Genomic DNA, 17,118 nt, shown 5'->3' with positions numbered 1-17,118 from the left:
AATTGTGTTATATAATTTGAATCCTTTCTCTTGTATTTCTATGATATACATTCATTAAATCTTGTTTTAAATTTTGCACACCATCTGTCCTATATGCATAGCTTTACAGTCACATTTCAATCCATAATCATTCAATCAACTATGTCAATATTAATTTTTATTGAATTGTAATAATATTAATTCAGGTAGGCATTTCAATTGTAACTGATTTTTTTACCCAGCCTCCCAAAGCTGGACGTGCATTTAAGCATAAACACAACTCTGGGAGTTGCCATCGCCTCTAACCACCCAGGCAGCAACACTGGGCTCGGCTATGCCCAACATCCCCATCCAGGCTGCCGGGACTTGGTCTTTTGTCCATGTCTCTAGCAGGGAACCCGTAGGGGGCCCCCCACCAGGACTATGGTGTTTTTTCTTAGGGGAGGTAAAAGTCCCCATGCTTCCTCACCATCGCACATCCAAGCAAGCCCAGACAGACGACAGCTCCACAGGGGGCTGTCCATCACCCCTCGCTTCCAATCCTTCAATTGTAATACCCTAGTGATGTATTTTGAGGCTACCTCGAATTCTCGTGCTCTGGAAAGCATACACTGAATAATAGTATTGACCCTATTGTCTCTTCACAATCGCACCTCTCTTCTGGATATGAATACCACATATTCTGGAGTGTCATGTCCCTCACAATATGGACAGTTTGCATCCTCGGTCTTATTCCTGCTGTGCAGATAAGATCTAAAGGTCCTGTGTCAGTTCATGAAGAATTGGGTTAGCCAGAAGTTTAGTTCTCTGAAATTCCTCGCAACCCATGGTACAATCTCCCTGATTAAATAGAGGGTCCAGAATCCCTTATTCGTTGATTCCCTTATTTGTTGATTCCCTTATTTGTTGATTCCCATCTGGCTTGCCACTCTTTATACATGTTCTCATAGGCTGTGTTCTTGGGCTCTTCTACCTGCACCATAACTCGCATTTTAGCCAAATTTCATGGAGGCGGAACCCCCAGAACCACCAAAATCACCTATGTATCTCCTCCACCATGCGCTTATTACGATTCACTTCTAGCGGTCGACTCTACACCTTAACCCCATACTGTAAAATGCTGTTGATCACATGCATATATAATTTCCTCTTACAGGCACGTGATCCCAATGCATTACCGAGCAACCTGCTTCAGCCTTCTTGCAGATTTCCTTATCAAGGGGTGTGAATGATCTATGGTCAAACCAGATGCCGAGGTATTTCATTCACCCCCTTCAATGACTATACTAGATGATCTTCGACTCAGACTGGGATACTTGCAATTCTTCTTCCTGTCATTGCTAATTTCTTTTTCTTTTCATATGACAGGTGAAGCCCCTTCCTCGTCATCCAGCCCCTTATCAGTTCAATGGCCGCAGGTATACCTGGTACGCCAGGTACCAGAAGAGCCGCCCTGTCTACCATCCTAATGACCTCGCCAATTGTAGTTAACCACAGTTAATTGCACAGAAACTTCCAGCTGTATTTAAAATCTATCAGCTTATTGCTCAAACACAATCCCTGCTATTGTGAAGCCTGCTTTGTGGTCAGTATATTTCCTTTGTGAAGTAGGCGATGGGGTAAAAATTATTAGAGAGATGAAACAATGAACTTATCACTGCCAGTATCCTAAACAAGAAAGCACACATTTTTCTTTACTTTCTGACTTTCCCTCATACGTCTATTCTTTACTTCTTTAAGGTAAACTAATGAAAATATTATCTAAATTATAGTATTCTTAACTATATTCCTTAACTTAATTATATTTCTTAACTTATTCTCTGAATAAGTTAAAAAATAGGTTAAAAAAACAGGTTCAACTGTTGATTTAGAATAATCTCTGGTCAAATATTCCTGAGGCGATGCCAGTAATTTAATTTTGTTGTTCAATTTACACTGATAAAAGCATTTATATCTGGTTAAAATTAATAATTCATCTCCTTTAATCCAGAAAATTTCTGGATTAAAATCCCAGTCAGACTGCGTTTTACATATCCTGTAAAACTCGGTGTAAAAATAATGATCTTTTTAATCGAGAGATATTTTAATTATTATTGTACAAAATTGTTTTTGTAGTTTATATAATTGCAAGTATTAAGTAATGTACTGTCGCATTATCTTTATTTACCTACTGTGTTCAGTTTTGTTAATCATTTCTGCAGTTTAGTTATGTATATTTTTAAAATTTGTTTAATAAATAAGATAATTCTAACCTAACATATTTATTTTATTCATAATATAAAATTATGATTCCTTGATTAAAAATCATACATGTATTTTAGATATAAGATATAATTCTTTTTATAATGTTTTTAGGTATAGTATTTTTGTATTAAAAGTTAGCAAACAAGGTTGGTCTCCCTCATATAGTTATTTTTATGCATCGCTAATGTAGTAATTTTAAGGAGAGGGAGAACTGTAATACACATTATGTTAGTTTTTGAATGATTGATTTTTTTTTCATTTGAGCAACTATAGTATAATAATTACTGTGTAGAAATTTCAAATCTTATGAGCTTATCTTTAAAAATGTATTCTGATCTTTGCCACTGCTATTAATATAATAATGCTCTTGTGATTTTGTATATATTTCATGCATATACGTAATCATACAATTTTATATATATATGTGTGTGTGTATGTGTGTGTTTACTGTTAAAATATGAAATTCAATACATCATAGAAAATGATTTCATTGGAGTATATAATTTTCACTTACTTAATGTTAAACTAAATTGAACTATTTTAAACTCTTCTGTCTGCTGTTTATAATGCTTCATTTTTTGAAGCATTAATGTTTCTTGAAATCTTAATGTTTCTAAATTTGTTTTTTGTTAATGTTTCTTGAAAAGATGGACACTAGAGTTATATCAAGTAATTTATTATTACATAAAAATGAAGAAATTTCGTATTTTAACAAGATGATCAGTTTTTTCATAAAATAGCAGAATTATCTGCTTTAATGGAATATATATATATTTAAACATGTATATAATCCATATTTAGAATTAAAAAAGAAGAATCAAATTCTGCTGCTGTATTTTTATTATAGTTAATAATTAAATTATATTTTTAAGTTTATCGATTCTAATGTTAATAAATATAAATATTATTATTACTGTTTGAATGATTTTAATAAATGTAATTTAATTGACTACAAAGAAATGAGATTAGTTAGAATTTATGTAGAATTACAGTTAATTAAATGAGGTAGCTTTTGAATTATTTTTATTTGTCAGTGTTTTTGTATTTAATTATCATTACTTTATTATCTTTTCATTTTTGCCATATCTGTATTTATTTTAATGGTATATTATAATCTGGTTTAGAATTTTTATAGTGTTTGTGATTTTATATATAATATATACGGTAAGATCATGTATAAATATATAACGATTTTAATTGCTAATAAATATTTTGTAAATCTGATCACTTACAAATAATAAGTAATAAGATAAACATTAAGACTCTTATGTTATTTTTATGTTCTATGCAGAACAACAAAAATAAGTTTAAAATAGTGTTAACCGATGTTAAATAACATTTTTTTAAATCGTCTCTTGTTAAAAGATCATTCTTGTCATAAAAATATAATTTCTTACCGGTTATTGAATCTGTGTACTTTAGTTTAACAATTAATAATACACAAATTAACTGCAAATGTTTGGTTGCAATGTGTAAAAATATAATTGTAATTATTGAACACTAAATTTTTAAATGATTTTTTATGCGACTGTAATTTTTTTTATTTGTGTTTATATATATACAAAGAGGTTTAATTCCAAAAGAATTAACCTTACTCCTAATTGCATTTCAACCATTTAAAAGTGCTGATTCTTGCAATCTGAAAAAACCACATTGCCGTGGTTTTTTTTTTACTGGGCAAGAGAAACTGCTGCTTTGTTGTTTGGCTTATTGTAATAATATTCGGATTGATTTTTAAATTAAAATAGGTATACGTAATTGATTTTGAAAAGTTGCTTTGCATTACTTATGAATTTGCATGTTAAGTTCTTTGGTTCCGGTTAGACTATTCGTAGTTGAAAGTTCTAAGATTCTGTTACTTTTATACGGATTTGAATACCAGATTGTGGATACTGGTATTCTTTGGTGGTTGGGTTTCAATTAACCACACATCTCAGGAACGGTCGACCTGAAACTGTACAAGACTATCGCTTCATTTATATTCATACATATCATCCTCATTCATGCTCTGAAATAATATCTCTGCACTGGTTCCGCAGGCTAAACAGAAAAGAAAGATTATTCGTATTAATATAAGATAAAGGATAAGAAACAAAGTTCTTAGACAGATTCATAGGTAGAGCTGCAGCTAACTCCTCCATCCTTCTCTGGAGCATTATACAGGTTTTTATCCTCAGAATGCTCTAGTTCCATCCAGGGTAGTATCACGTTTAGATCGATGATTTTCAGTTGGCTGTTACAAATAAATTCTGCAATGAATTTGTTTTCCCCTGATACTAGAACTATCTGGTCAAGCTCAGGGTTTATTAATCCTTTGCCTGTCGTTAAAATTTTACGGGGTGAAGCGGTATTAAACTGAACTCTGATATTTTCTGCAATATAAAAAAAGCAGCACTATGTGTAAATATTAAAAAAAATTTGTTCCTAAATGCTATTGACTAAATGATTACCACCTAAACATATGTATAAAAAATTAGTATGTATTCAATTTTTAGTTATGTGTTTATGTGATTATTTAATATCATTCAAAAAATAATATAAAAAACCTGCTGATGGTTTTTTAGTTAATTATCCATATGGATTGTTTTTGTGCCTTATTCCTCATGTTTTCATAAGAACAGCCATGGACATGTTTGATTATTTGCTGGATATTTTCTCATATTGGTCTTCTCTCTTTCTTTTCAATCTATGCTTTTTATTTTGTTATGGTTTCTTATGATTTCCTCTTTATTCTTTGAGAGCAGGATAACCTCAATAGATCATCTCATTTTAGAATACATTTTTATTTCATTTCAAAAATATGGAAATTTTATTAAGTCTACTTCATCTATAATGACATAAAATAATTCTGCACATAGTTAAAAATTTCTGTAAGGAAGTCTTTTCCTTGCAGATTGTAAAAAAAAAAAAAAAACAAATGCCTCCTCTCTAAAATATATATGTTTGAACATGTATATTTTCAATGTATATTTTACATGACAAGTAAAAAAATTAAATTACAATTTACAATTTTTTCTATTGAAACATAATTTCACAAAAACTAGACAAATCCAAATTATTCTGCCATAAGTGACTGGCATCAGGAATAAATAATAATGATGCAACTTTTTTTTGGAAAATCCCCCCCCCCCCCAAAGGTATGTATGGGAATTTCAAAGACCTTTCTGAATTTGTATTTTTAGATTTTTGAATTTATGAAAAGCCTTTAATTGAAATATTGCTTTGTTTTTTTTGGCTGTAAAAAATAACAAAACCTAAAGAAATTATGTTTGAACCAGCCTCTAAATAGTGTATATAATAATGGTACAAAAATACTTGATCCAAGTTACTTTCCTATATTTTCATAACAATGAAAATAAAAATGAATTCTACCCGTGAAAGAGAAGTATTATGTGATAGTTAAGCCCACACCATCATATAAATTATACAGATATTCTAAACCTCGATTTAACTTGAATAATGTGGACTGATTTGTATCTAGGTAAGCAGAATTAATAAAATATCTTTTAAAAAAAATTAAAATATATATATATATATGTTTTATTCACCTTTTTCCCCACATTATTCCAGTTATAATGTGTATAACTGTATAACGTATATATTTATACATGTATAGTTATTATTCCAGTTTTATTTATATGTATATGTGTTACCTGGAAAGGGAAAAAGGACCTCATTTGTTGAAATAAAACTAGTTTTTTTTTAATTTTTAAGACAATAAAGTGTGATACAAAATTCATCTATGTAGCTTAAAGAATAAAAAAGTTATCTTTAAATTCAGCATTCTCAAAAATGGTGTTTTGAGAAAAACGCATGCAAAATTAATGAAGTTTACTCTTATCTTCAAATACTTCTCTGCAGGATTCTTTATCTAATTTTAGTTATTATTAATATTACTGCTGTTACTTTTTGTAATCTTTTTTAAAAGTAATACCATTTATCACTTTTCACAGTTATTTTTTCAGTTTTTATTTACGAAAAATTAAGATTAATGTAATAAATGAGCACTTGTAATTATTATTGGCTAAATTGATTAATACTTTATGTAATTCATTCTCACAGTTACTTTTAGTAATTAATAACTATATAAAATTATGAATATATTAAATGTAATCAAGAGCTCTTTGTCATTCTTCTTCATTTTGGGTGGCTAGATGTTTTCTCTACAAATTCATTAGTTTTACCCACCTCTTGCTCTACAGCAGAACTTAATACAGCTTTAAATTTTTCTTTACAGAATTCTCTTATACGTTGGTGTAAATTTTCTGCACTCAAACTCAGCCTTGGTGGAACCATTTCTTTTGTTATGTCATTTAGGACATTATCTGTGTAATTGTATGCAGAACTTCTATAGAATTGCTGGATTTCTTACAAAATAAAATCTGCCTTTCCACTGATTATTAAATTCAAAATGCAAATATTTGATCATGTTTGGCACATTATGCTATTTGTTTTTGCTAAAACATCCTTGCCGATCAAAAATTTTATCAAACATCTCCTTTTTCATTCCCCACAGATACACCATACCAGAGTGTTGACTTATCAATAAAATCCATCAATTCATTTATGGATGTCGCATATAATAATCTGAATTTCCTCTTGAGTAATCCAAATACCCAGTCGCATGAAAATTTGGTATGTCCCACCGGCATGAAGGACAAAACATTTTTTTAATTTTTTCCAGGTACACACTCCAAGCAAGGTATGCTAATAGATATTTTTTTTTTTTTGTTGATACAATTATCAGTATGTATATACATTATTTTTTCACCCACATGCAAGTTTTAAGGTATGCATCAAAGAGATTAAACCAAAGTAGACCTCAAGAAACCACTAACAATTCATGGAATAAAAAAATTGCTCTTATACACACCACAATTCATTTACAATTTTTAAAGTCCTCTTTTTACTCATCTTTTAATCCCAAAAATAAAAAAACTATTGAACAGCTTTAGTATCAAAACTGTACCGCAGTCAGCTAACCAACAAAACGAAACATCAGTCTGCTGTGTCAGACTGAGTTTAGCTGATCTATTGGCACCAAAAATTATTAACATGCTTTTCAAGTAATATTTTAACTTGAAACAGTTTTTGTTAATTTAATTTTAACTTTGAAGAATTTTCTTCTGTATAATATTAAAATTTTTTTAAAAATAGAAATAGTTATTCAGAAAGTTATTCTTAGCAGCCATCTTGTGTATAAAAGGAACCTCTCGTCTTAATGCTAAGTTCCTGTAACAACAACGGGTCCCTTATTCAAGTAATGATATAGATTTAGAAAAGTTCAGTTTACCCTTTTTTCTGGATTAATTATTAAACTAATTGCTTAGTCTGAGATATAGAGAATGAATTAAGGAATCTAATTCAACTAAAAACAAAAAAATCAACTTTTTTGATGTGTAACTCATTTTGCACAAATTGTAGCTTCCCACAAGAGTCTGTTTTCCCTTTCCAGGTCATGTATGTAGTTATATGTAAATATACCAATACATTAAAAAATTTTGATTTTAGTATACTCAGCCAATCTCTGTGTCTTGAGTATAGCATCTCTTCTTTTCATACACCAAAAAATTAATATCATCGTAAATATAGTTACGTGCTTATCTCATCAGCTGGAATTTGGCTTCTTCATTTTCCTACAAGTTTTGATTTTAGCAAAATTGTTCCTAAAAGTAGGTTCCTTTTCTCTAGTTGCTGGATGAATTTAAGGAAAATTGGTTCATTCATAATATTTCGCTAATTTTACTGTTTTTTTCATTTAGATTTTAATCGATTGTAAGTTTTTGTCAAATTAAGAATTAATTTAGCTTTTAATTTTATATGTTTAATAGTATAAACTTAATAACATTTGATTTGGCTGAATTTTTTATTTATTTATTATCCATCTTGTCTTAATTATTTCAGTTTTTCTTTGATTGAAGCAACAATATACTTTTTGTTTTTAACCGTAATCATAAATTTATTTCAAATTATGAATTAAATTAGGATAAAAAATAAATAGTGCTGCTAAAAAAATGTATGAAAAAATGGACTTGACTGAATTTTAATTGATTGTTAAGTTGTTCAGAGCTAGTTTCCTTGACAAACTGGTAATATACTTCACTTTCATCCATAAGGTTCTAGGTATGTTGTGGTTAAGTACGACATTTTCACATGCTACAAAATTCTTCTGTCAAAAAAAAAATAGTTAGGTTTTAGCCTGTGTTACTTAGAATAAATAAATAAATCTTTATAAGTATAAAGTATTGTCCATATTATATTGGATGATACTATTATATAAAAAAAATGACATGCAGCCAACCAAACCACTTTAAACCAGTATTTTAATATTTTTTTTAACATCCAGTCTCAGTGAAGTAAAAATTCACTGATTCATTGGCATGCTTCTTCGTGTAAGAAAACTTGTTGGGATTAAGAATATAAAGCTGCAAATGACAGTAGTATTTGTATTTTTATATTGTCTTATTATTTAATCTAAAATATTAATTTTCTCAATCTCTTAAAAAGTAATTTACCTTATTTGAAATATATATGCATATATAAATTATTTTTTTTTAAATTAAAACATTTGGTGAGAATTTTTTATTTATCATTATCCAATAATTTATTTTATTCTCTTTTTTGTTTGTAGGGCCAGTTTTTCTTTTCCACATCTATATTAACACTGAAAATGTACCAAAGTTCCTTTTAGAGATTTGTAAAATAATGTTGATGATTTGTAAACGATTATTACTTTTAATATATTAAATAAATCATATTTTTATAAAAGATCAATTCAGTATGTTGCTCCTGTTTTCAATATATATTTTTTTAATTTGAAATAGATTTATATTAGTTCAATTATTATTAATATCTTTAAGTTGTATATTCTATAAGTAATTGTATACATAATGAAATAAATAATATAAATGTATCAAATAAATTAATAATTGTTAAATTACTTTGGTTTTAATTGTAGATTGTTTAGTAATTTTGTTTTTTATTAGTTGCAGAATCGTGTTAATGTGTAGAGAGGTTTCACGAATAAAATAAATCTTTGTTTTGCTGACCAGAACAAAGAAAAAATATAAAATAGAATTATCAGACCTTCCAAAAGCTAATTAGTACAAATCCGTTGCGTAGCTTTTAAAAATTAAAAAAATAATTCACATAACTTGTAAATTTATAGCTGCAGAAAATTGTTTAATATCACCGTTGTAGTAGACTGGATTTATTTAACATGTTTTGCCATCGCTAGTTTGGTTTTTTTGTAACCCTAGACTAGAAACTGAGTCCATCGGTAGACAAGCTTATAAGATTTAGGAATGTCCATAATGTTCTCAGTAGAAGAAAGATAGTAAGTAATTAACAGAAGGAAAAATCAATTGTGTAGAAATCATGAAATAAATCCTTCAGAAAATTTTAGGAGTTAACTTTATTTTATAAGGCACTGGATATCTCACTCAAATTCATTAACATATTGTAATCTAAAGAATGGGCACAGCACATTACTGTAAAGTTATTTTCATCATGAAAGAGTTGTTTTTCCCTCACAAAACTATATTCATTTATGAACAGACTTAAGTTTTCTTTAGGAATATTTTCATTAAATCCTTTACGGTAATATGTTATAATTTCTAACGACTACAAAACATTCAGCTTGACCTCTCTGATTTGTTCTTCCTTAAGTCATAACTAGACAATAAATGGGAAATTTGAGCGCAGTTCATACCCTCAGAGGATAAACTGATCAGTATGAGTCATGTAGTTATATACTGGTACATCGGTTATAAGATCTGAAGGGAATTCTAATATGTGGAATATGAAGGTGTTACATGAGAAATACCCACAGTATAAAATTTTGTTCTCACTTAAACTTCGTACATGTAATAGTATTAAAGAAACTTAAAATTAAGATTTATCAACTTAAATAAAGACTTAAGTTTTATCATAGTGATACAATAATTTACGCAGTAAGAAAATCTGAAGGTTACTGGGTGTGTGCTGTATTGACTGGAGAGAATACAGTTTACAAGGAATAAACAAGCACTAGAAATGAACTTTCAATATTGCCTCATAGCCAGCTCTCAAAAAATTTAGAGTTGTCAACTAATGGTACAGTTGTATCTAAAATTGTACGATACAAGGATTGATTATGGGATCAATACAATACATTTAGTTCTATCAGTTCAATAAAGTTAGAAATTGTAAGAAAGTTCAAGAATTCATTTATCTTTTATATAAGCACTATTTAGATTGTTAATATTTATTGATTCGTACTGCTCGCATGTTATCTTTCCAGAAATCTGTTGAGTAGATTTAATAGTAATTTTTCATGAGATACTAATATAAATAAGATGTACTTACCATATGAATTGTTAATTTTGAATTTGAATATTTTTACATTTTATATATATACTGAAGATTTGATTCCAGAGTTGGCTACTGTAAAATAAATTTATGCATGTAATGTTAATTGTATATTTGGCTTTTGTTTCCCCTGCTAAGTTGAGGAAACATAAAATGTATTTTTTTCACAGTAGAAAGTAGTGCTTTAATTTGTTTTTGCACTTACTGTCCCAGTCTTCATATAGCTATGATATGATAGTACTTAAATAAAGGCACTGGTCACTGTTGCTTTCTCTTAGATGTAATGATGTTTATTATACAACTAGGCCCTGTGGTGAGTAGAGTGAAGGTTTTGATTGTTGAAATAAAAATCTCCTACAATACAATGGGCCTTTATATGCTGATATTTGACTTGGATGAAGAAGAGAAGGAAATAAGGAAACCACTTCAATTCTCAATTTCCTTAGTAAGTGTTACATGTGATCCTTGTTATCTATTATTAAGGAATAGCTTTGCCAGTTTTACAGGAGTGATATAAATCTCATGTCAGGTCGCCTATGATCCTTTTATTTATGGAATTTAACATTCATGCTATCGTATGATTAGTATTTTTATAATTAGAAAGTAAAATCAGTACTAAAGATTCAGTTTATAATGATGTACAATAAAATTCAAGATATTAACAGTTATTTTGTTTTAAAGGTTTATTTTTCTTTTTTTTACTTGGAGTAAAAAAAATTATTAAATTATGTGCTGGTCACAATATGTTTTTGTTAATAATTAAGTAAGCAATAATTTTTGTGTCTGTGAGTTTTGTAACAGAAATATTAATTATGTCGTAAACATTTACAGTAATAAAATTGTTTATTGTCTTACATGTTGTAAAAATAAATGTATATATAAATAATACGATTTGATGGTAATAAAAATTTATATAAATTTATTCTTTATTACATAAAGTATATTGTGTTAATGTAGTTACATTAGAGTTTATTTATTATATGTATAAAATATTTCATAATGTGTATGTAATAATTTAATTAGATTTGTCTGTGGTAATTTTTTATTTCATTTTTATATAATTATTGTTCATGAAGAAAGAAAAAAAAATCTATATACAATTTTATAAAATACAATTATTATAATCATATTCATTTATATTTAAAAACTGTTTTTGAATGTTAAAAATAGTATTTATTAGGAAAAACCTAAAAAGTTTTTTTCTAATAAACAAATTACCACAAGGGGCAGTTTTTTTCTAGTCTTTTGGCCAATTCTTTGGTGAATCTGTCTTTCAACAGGTTTCAGCTGAGCATCTTCCATTTTTCTTCATCCCAAGCACTTATATCTTCATCTCCTTTTTTCCACCTTTCTCCTCCGTAGTTCTTCAATGAAATCTGTATATGATATAGATGTAGTATATATAGATGTTATAAGATGTTTTTTTCTTACATATCTTCTTCAAATTCTGCTACTCTTTTATTCTTCTTTTTATTACTTCCTCACTTTTCTATAACCACATTTTAAAACTACTTCATGTACTTCATTTTCTAATTTTTGATTAAGTTCTATAAGAAAACAGACTACATAAAACACTTTCCTCAGTTCAGTCAATATTCTTATTGTCAAAAATCCTTTTAACCTTTTCAAAACTTTTTCCTTAAATCGATTATTTTAGGTTTTTATATTCTTAACAAGAAGATTTTATTTTTATGTTTTAATAAAATATAGTGATAAGTGAAAAAAGCACTAGCAATAAATTCATAAAACCTTTACAGCTGTATTTAACCTCATCTCTTCTCCAAGGTGTTTTCAAAATTATAATATTGTTTGTAATGGTAATGAAGATGATTATTTCTTAAAAGGAAAATTGTAAATTTTCCTTTAATCATACACATTCCTTAATCATACACTGACTATCGCGTGAAAAATTAAAATAAACTTACCTCTTCGTTAACATCCAGACCTTAAAATCCTAAGCATTTACATTCTTTTTTTAATATTACTTCGTATCATCATTAAAATTGTACCAGTAAAAGTTCACCAAATTAAACCTGAGTCAAAGTAGTTGCTGGTTAAAGGGTAACTACTCCACCATATTTGTTTTTCCAATAGCACAACACCCACACCAAATTTTGTGATTTTATGGTTCAACAATCCCAGTAATATGAAAAATAGACGTCAACATCAGAATTTTTTCAACTTATTAAATCAAAACAAAAAAAATAAAATAAAATCTAGCATTTCTAATCATTGTGATACTTTATTTATATTACCTAGGAGTATAAAAATTTAATTTTCTAGCGTATAAATAAGTATATATCATATAATACTGAATAGACATTAACTGAGCTATAAATGCTAATAGAATTACATAGTAGTATGCTGTTTTTATTTATTGATATAATTGTTGGGATTTAATTAACAACATTTTTATTTATTGATATAATTGTTGGGATTTAATTAACAACACTGCCCCTTATGCATGTTTATATTGTTCCTGGGCTAGACCGATTGTCAAACTTTAAAACTGCAATACTACTATAGATTAGAGTTCATAAAGGAAATAAGTTTACTATTTTAAATGGAGGATTCTTTGTTGCTTCTTGAGTAGACCTGGCTTGAGTATTGAATAATTTTTGAGTTAGAAACACTCCTATTAGTTGAAACATTATTCCAGTTTTCTACATCTCATCATTCTTTATAAATTACATGTTGCATGTTCATTTTTAATAAAAAAATTTTCATTTTATAATAATTTTATACTGTTGGGCATTATATTTTAAAATCTCAAAATTATAACTAAGTTGTAATACTTGGGTTTATAAATAATGAGTTTTGCTAAGGGATTATTGAAGTAAACATAATTAAAAAAATGTTCAAGAACTGTTTACAAGAAATAAAAAAATAACGACACTGCACATAAAAATTAATTTACCTTTATTTATAAAAAAAATAAAAACACTTTTTTTATATTGTGGACACCAGTCCAAGTACAGAGTTTAATTGGTATACCTGTTATGCTAACATTTTACATCTGACAGATTATACAGAGTCAGATTAAACTATTTTGTAACATTTTTTTATATAAATCCAGTTAGAATTAATTTTTTTCTGTTCTATTTTAACACCCATTTGTTTATTTTTGTTTTGTGTATGGTACACATGATTATTATTATTATTTTTGCATTTCTCCAGAAACTTTATAATATCGGGTGCTAACCACCATGTTAGCTGTTATAGTATAGAAAAGTATAAGAATAAATATTGTGAAAGGTAAAAACGTTTTGTACCGATTACCTCTTTATTTTTTTCATTTTTCTCAATGTTTTCATCTTTCTTGAGTCCAGAAATGGAGGGGAAACTTAGGGCAATTATGTATGCATGTGTTATGTATTTTGCCTAATTTCTAAAACAGATGAATGTTAAATCATAAAATTTGATTGGATGATCTCTATACACGGGGCTGATAAATATTTATAAAAACCTTACAAGGAATGGAGTGTTTTTACATTTTACCCATTACCACTATCTTGGATGTTGGTGAAAACTTGGTTTTTACCAAAACTGATAGTGAGTTTTTATAAACTCAAAACTTGGTATGTGATTCTTGGTATAAACTTACACAAATCTTTTGAAGAGAAAAAGTAGAGGCGATCACTTTAGGACCCAGACTGCTTTGTCTTCTTGGATATAATTTGGTGAGAAGTTTACTGGCAATCTGTTAAAGATTATTATTGGTAGTAGTATAAAAATATTGAAAAATTATTCTCATTCCCCCTCTTCTCTTTCCAGATTGAAACAAGTTAATTAGAATTCTATTATTTTTTTTTTTGTTAGTTAATATGATGTATGTTTGTTTATATTCTTTCTTAAAATAATCAGTATGTTTTTCATATTACCTTGAAATAATGAATTTCTTGAATTAGTATCGGTGGTATGTCTTAATTCTATAAAAATGCTAAATACATTTAATAAATAACAAGACTTCTTAAATAAAACTGATTTTATTTAACTTTAAAATAACCTTGTTTTTATTTTGTTTTGTTCAGAATTTTGTAATTAAAAATAATGAAATTATTAATAATTTAAGCTTGTACTCTCTTAGTACAAGAACTTTAAAAGTGCTTTATGTAGGTCATCTAGTGTTGAATATTTATTATATTAATCAATTAAAAGACCAAGAGATATTGCTGTGCAAGTGAAATATTTTTACATTTATTTTGTACTCAGACCATCAAAAGAGTTCCCGAGGTAGGTTCTTGATTATCTAAAAAGATTTAGGATATCTCTTATTAACATACAGAAATGATAGTGCTTTTAAATAGAATGCAAAAGAGAAGTTTATCTGATTAAGTCATTGATTATGTTATTAGATTAGAAGATCAGTAAAGTAAATGCCAGTAAATACATAAGTGTTTAATTTTTTTTTTTTTTTAATGTAACTACTTATTTATATTTTATTTAAAGATGTCTGAATTTAATATTATACAGTTAGTCACAGACTGTGGATATAGATTAGGCATATCAATTTACTTTCTTGCCATCAGATGCATTTATTTTCTCTCTGTTATTCCCAATTTATTCTTACCATCTTACTTAAAATCATTCTCTCTGTTTTTTCTTTTATATTTACCTCCTTCCTTACACTTGACATTTTCTTATCATAATATTATTCCCTCCTTTACATCTTTAGATCCTTTTATATTTGTGTGTTATTTATCCAATCTCTTATTTTCTGTTATTTGTTTTTCATTAGTTATTTAAAAAATATAGTAAATTTTATATTTATCAATAAATTATGAATAACAATTACAACAGCTTTTTAACATATCATTAAATTATATTATATATTTATTATTCATATCAAATCTTATTAAATGTTGATTTACATATATAATTACAGTTAAAAATTTATTGAAATAATTATTATTATCACAAGAACCTAACTAATTAAAAAAAATTGTAATGTGATAATTTTTTTTTTTAATTTTGAATATATTTAAGATTTGTTGAAAAAATCAGTGTTGTGAACCTTTATTTTTAATGAGAAAGTAAAAGTGTATTTGTCTCAGACAGCTGTTTTAAAAAAAAAGATATTTTAACTGTATTTGTAAATTCCCATTGGGTTATATTTTTATGCAGCTGCCCAAAAAGGAGTGTAATGTATTTAGGGTGTATGTACATATGTTTGTTCCACCATAGCAGCTCAATGGCTGAACTTATTTACTATGACCTTGCGTTGGAATCCTTATGTTACCAGGAGTATCATAGGTTTTATTTATATAAATGTGTAAATATGAAACTGGAATTTGCCCATAGATGTCCCTAGCTGTTAATGTAGTTACTATCAAACTGTCTCATTGGTGCCATTTTCTTTCTTTGACAGCTGACAAAGATTTTCAACTCACAACATTACAATTTTCTTACAACAGCATAGTTTTAATTAGCGTTGAACATGTCAAGTTTTGTACCTACAAAGTACAATTTGCAAACAGCATTGATTTTCTGTTACCATTTAAAGAAAACTGCTGTAGAATCGTATCGAATGCTTGTCAAAGCTTACAGTGAGCATGCTGTTGGTAAACCATAGTACTATGCATGGTTTAAAAAAAATTCAGAAGTGGCGATTTTGATGTGAAAAACGAAGAATGTGGAATATCACTGAAAAAGTTTGAAAACAGCAAATTGCAAGCATTGTTGGATGAGGATGACGCTCAATTGCAACAACTCAAAGATCAATTAAATGTAACACGAGAAGCCGTCTCCATACATTTGAAAGTCATGGGAAAGATCCAGAAGATGGAAAAATGGGTTCCACATGAACTGAATGAAAGACAGCAAGAAAGCCTAAAAACCACTTACGAAATGCTGCTCACCAGGTACAAAAGAAAGTCATTTCTCCATCAAATTGTGACAGGTGATGAAAAGTGGATATATTTCGATAATCCTAAGCATAAAAGATCCAGGCGAACCATCGACATCAATTTCAAGGCCAAATCGCTGTGGAAAGAAGACAATATTCTGTGTTTGGTGAGATCAGAAGGGTGTGATATATTATGCAGCTATATACCTGGCAGCTAAAACCTGGTGAAACTGTTAATACTGAACACTACCAACAGCAAATGATCGATTTGAATCAAGCATTGCATGAAAAATAATCAGAATATCAAAAAAGGCTTCATGATAATGCACCTCACAAACAGCAGAACCGGTCAAGGAAATGATTGAGACGTTCAGTTAGGAAATACTTTTGCATGCGGCTTACTCAACAGACTTGGCTCCATCCGATTACTATTTATTTGCATCGATGGGACATGCACTTGCTTAACAGCACTTCACTTCTTATGAAAATGTACAAAAATGGCTCGATGCCTTCAAAGAGCAACAATTTTTTTGGCATGGAAAATTGTCAGAGAGATGAGAAAAATGTGTAGCTAGTGATGGACATTATTTCAAATAAAATATTTTTTATCATTTTCATTCAATAAACGTGTATTTTCTAAACAAAAATGCTGGTTTCATATTTACACACCTGGTATATATAAAATTATGTTTAAATAAATT

At 28.2% G+C, this 17,118-nt stretch overlaps 1 protein-coding gene across 2 annotated transcripts in view; it reads left to right on the top strand.

Moving 5' to 3' along the window:
* The window catches only part of LOC142331791 (Golgi-associated PDZ and coiled-coil motif-containing protein-like), a 138,063-nt gene extending 126,745 nt beyond the window's left edge, over window positions 1-11,318 (top strand). For both annotated transcript variants that reach the window (XM_075377904.1, XM_075377906.1), the window contains exon 10: window positions 8,855-11,318. In XM_075377904.1, the coding sequence (XP_075234019.1) occupies window positions 8,855-8,914 (60 nt within the window). In that variant the 3' untranslated portion in view covers window positions 8,915-11,318. The remainder of the gene's footprint in view (window positions 1-8,854) is intronic.
* The last annotated feature ends 5,800 nt before the right edge of the window (window positions 11,319-17,118 follow it).

The sequence above is a fragment of the Lycorma delicatula genome, chromosome 10 (assembly GCF_047948215.1).
Source record: "Lycorma delicatula isolate Av1 chromosome 10, ASM4794821v1, whole genome shotgun sequence".
Taxonomy (NCBI): domain Eukaryota; kingdom Metazoa; phylum Arthropoda; class Insecta; order Hemiptera; family Fulgoridae; genus Lycorma; species Lycorma delicatula.
This window is presented reverse-complemented; position numbering and strand designations above follow the sequence as displayed.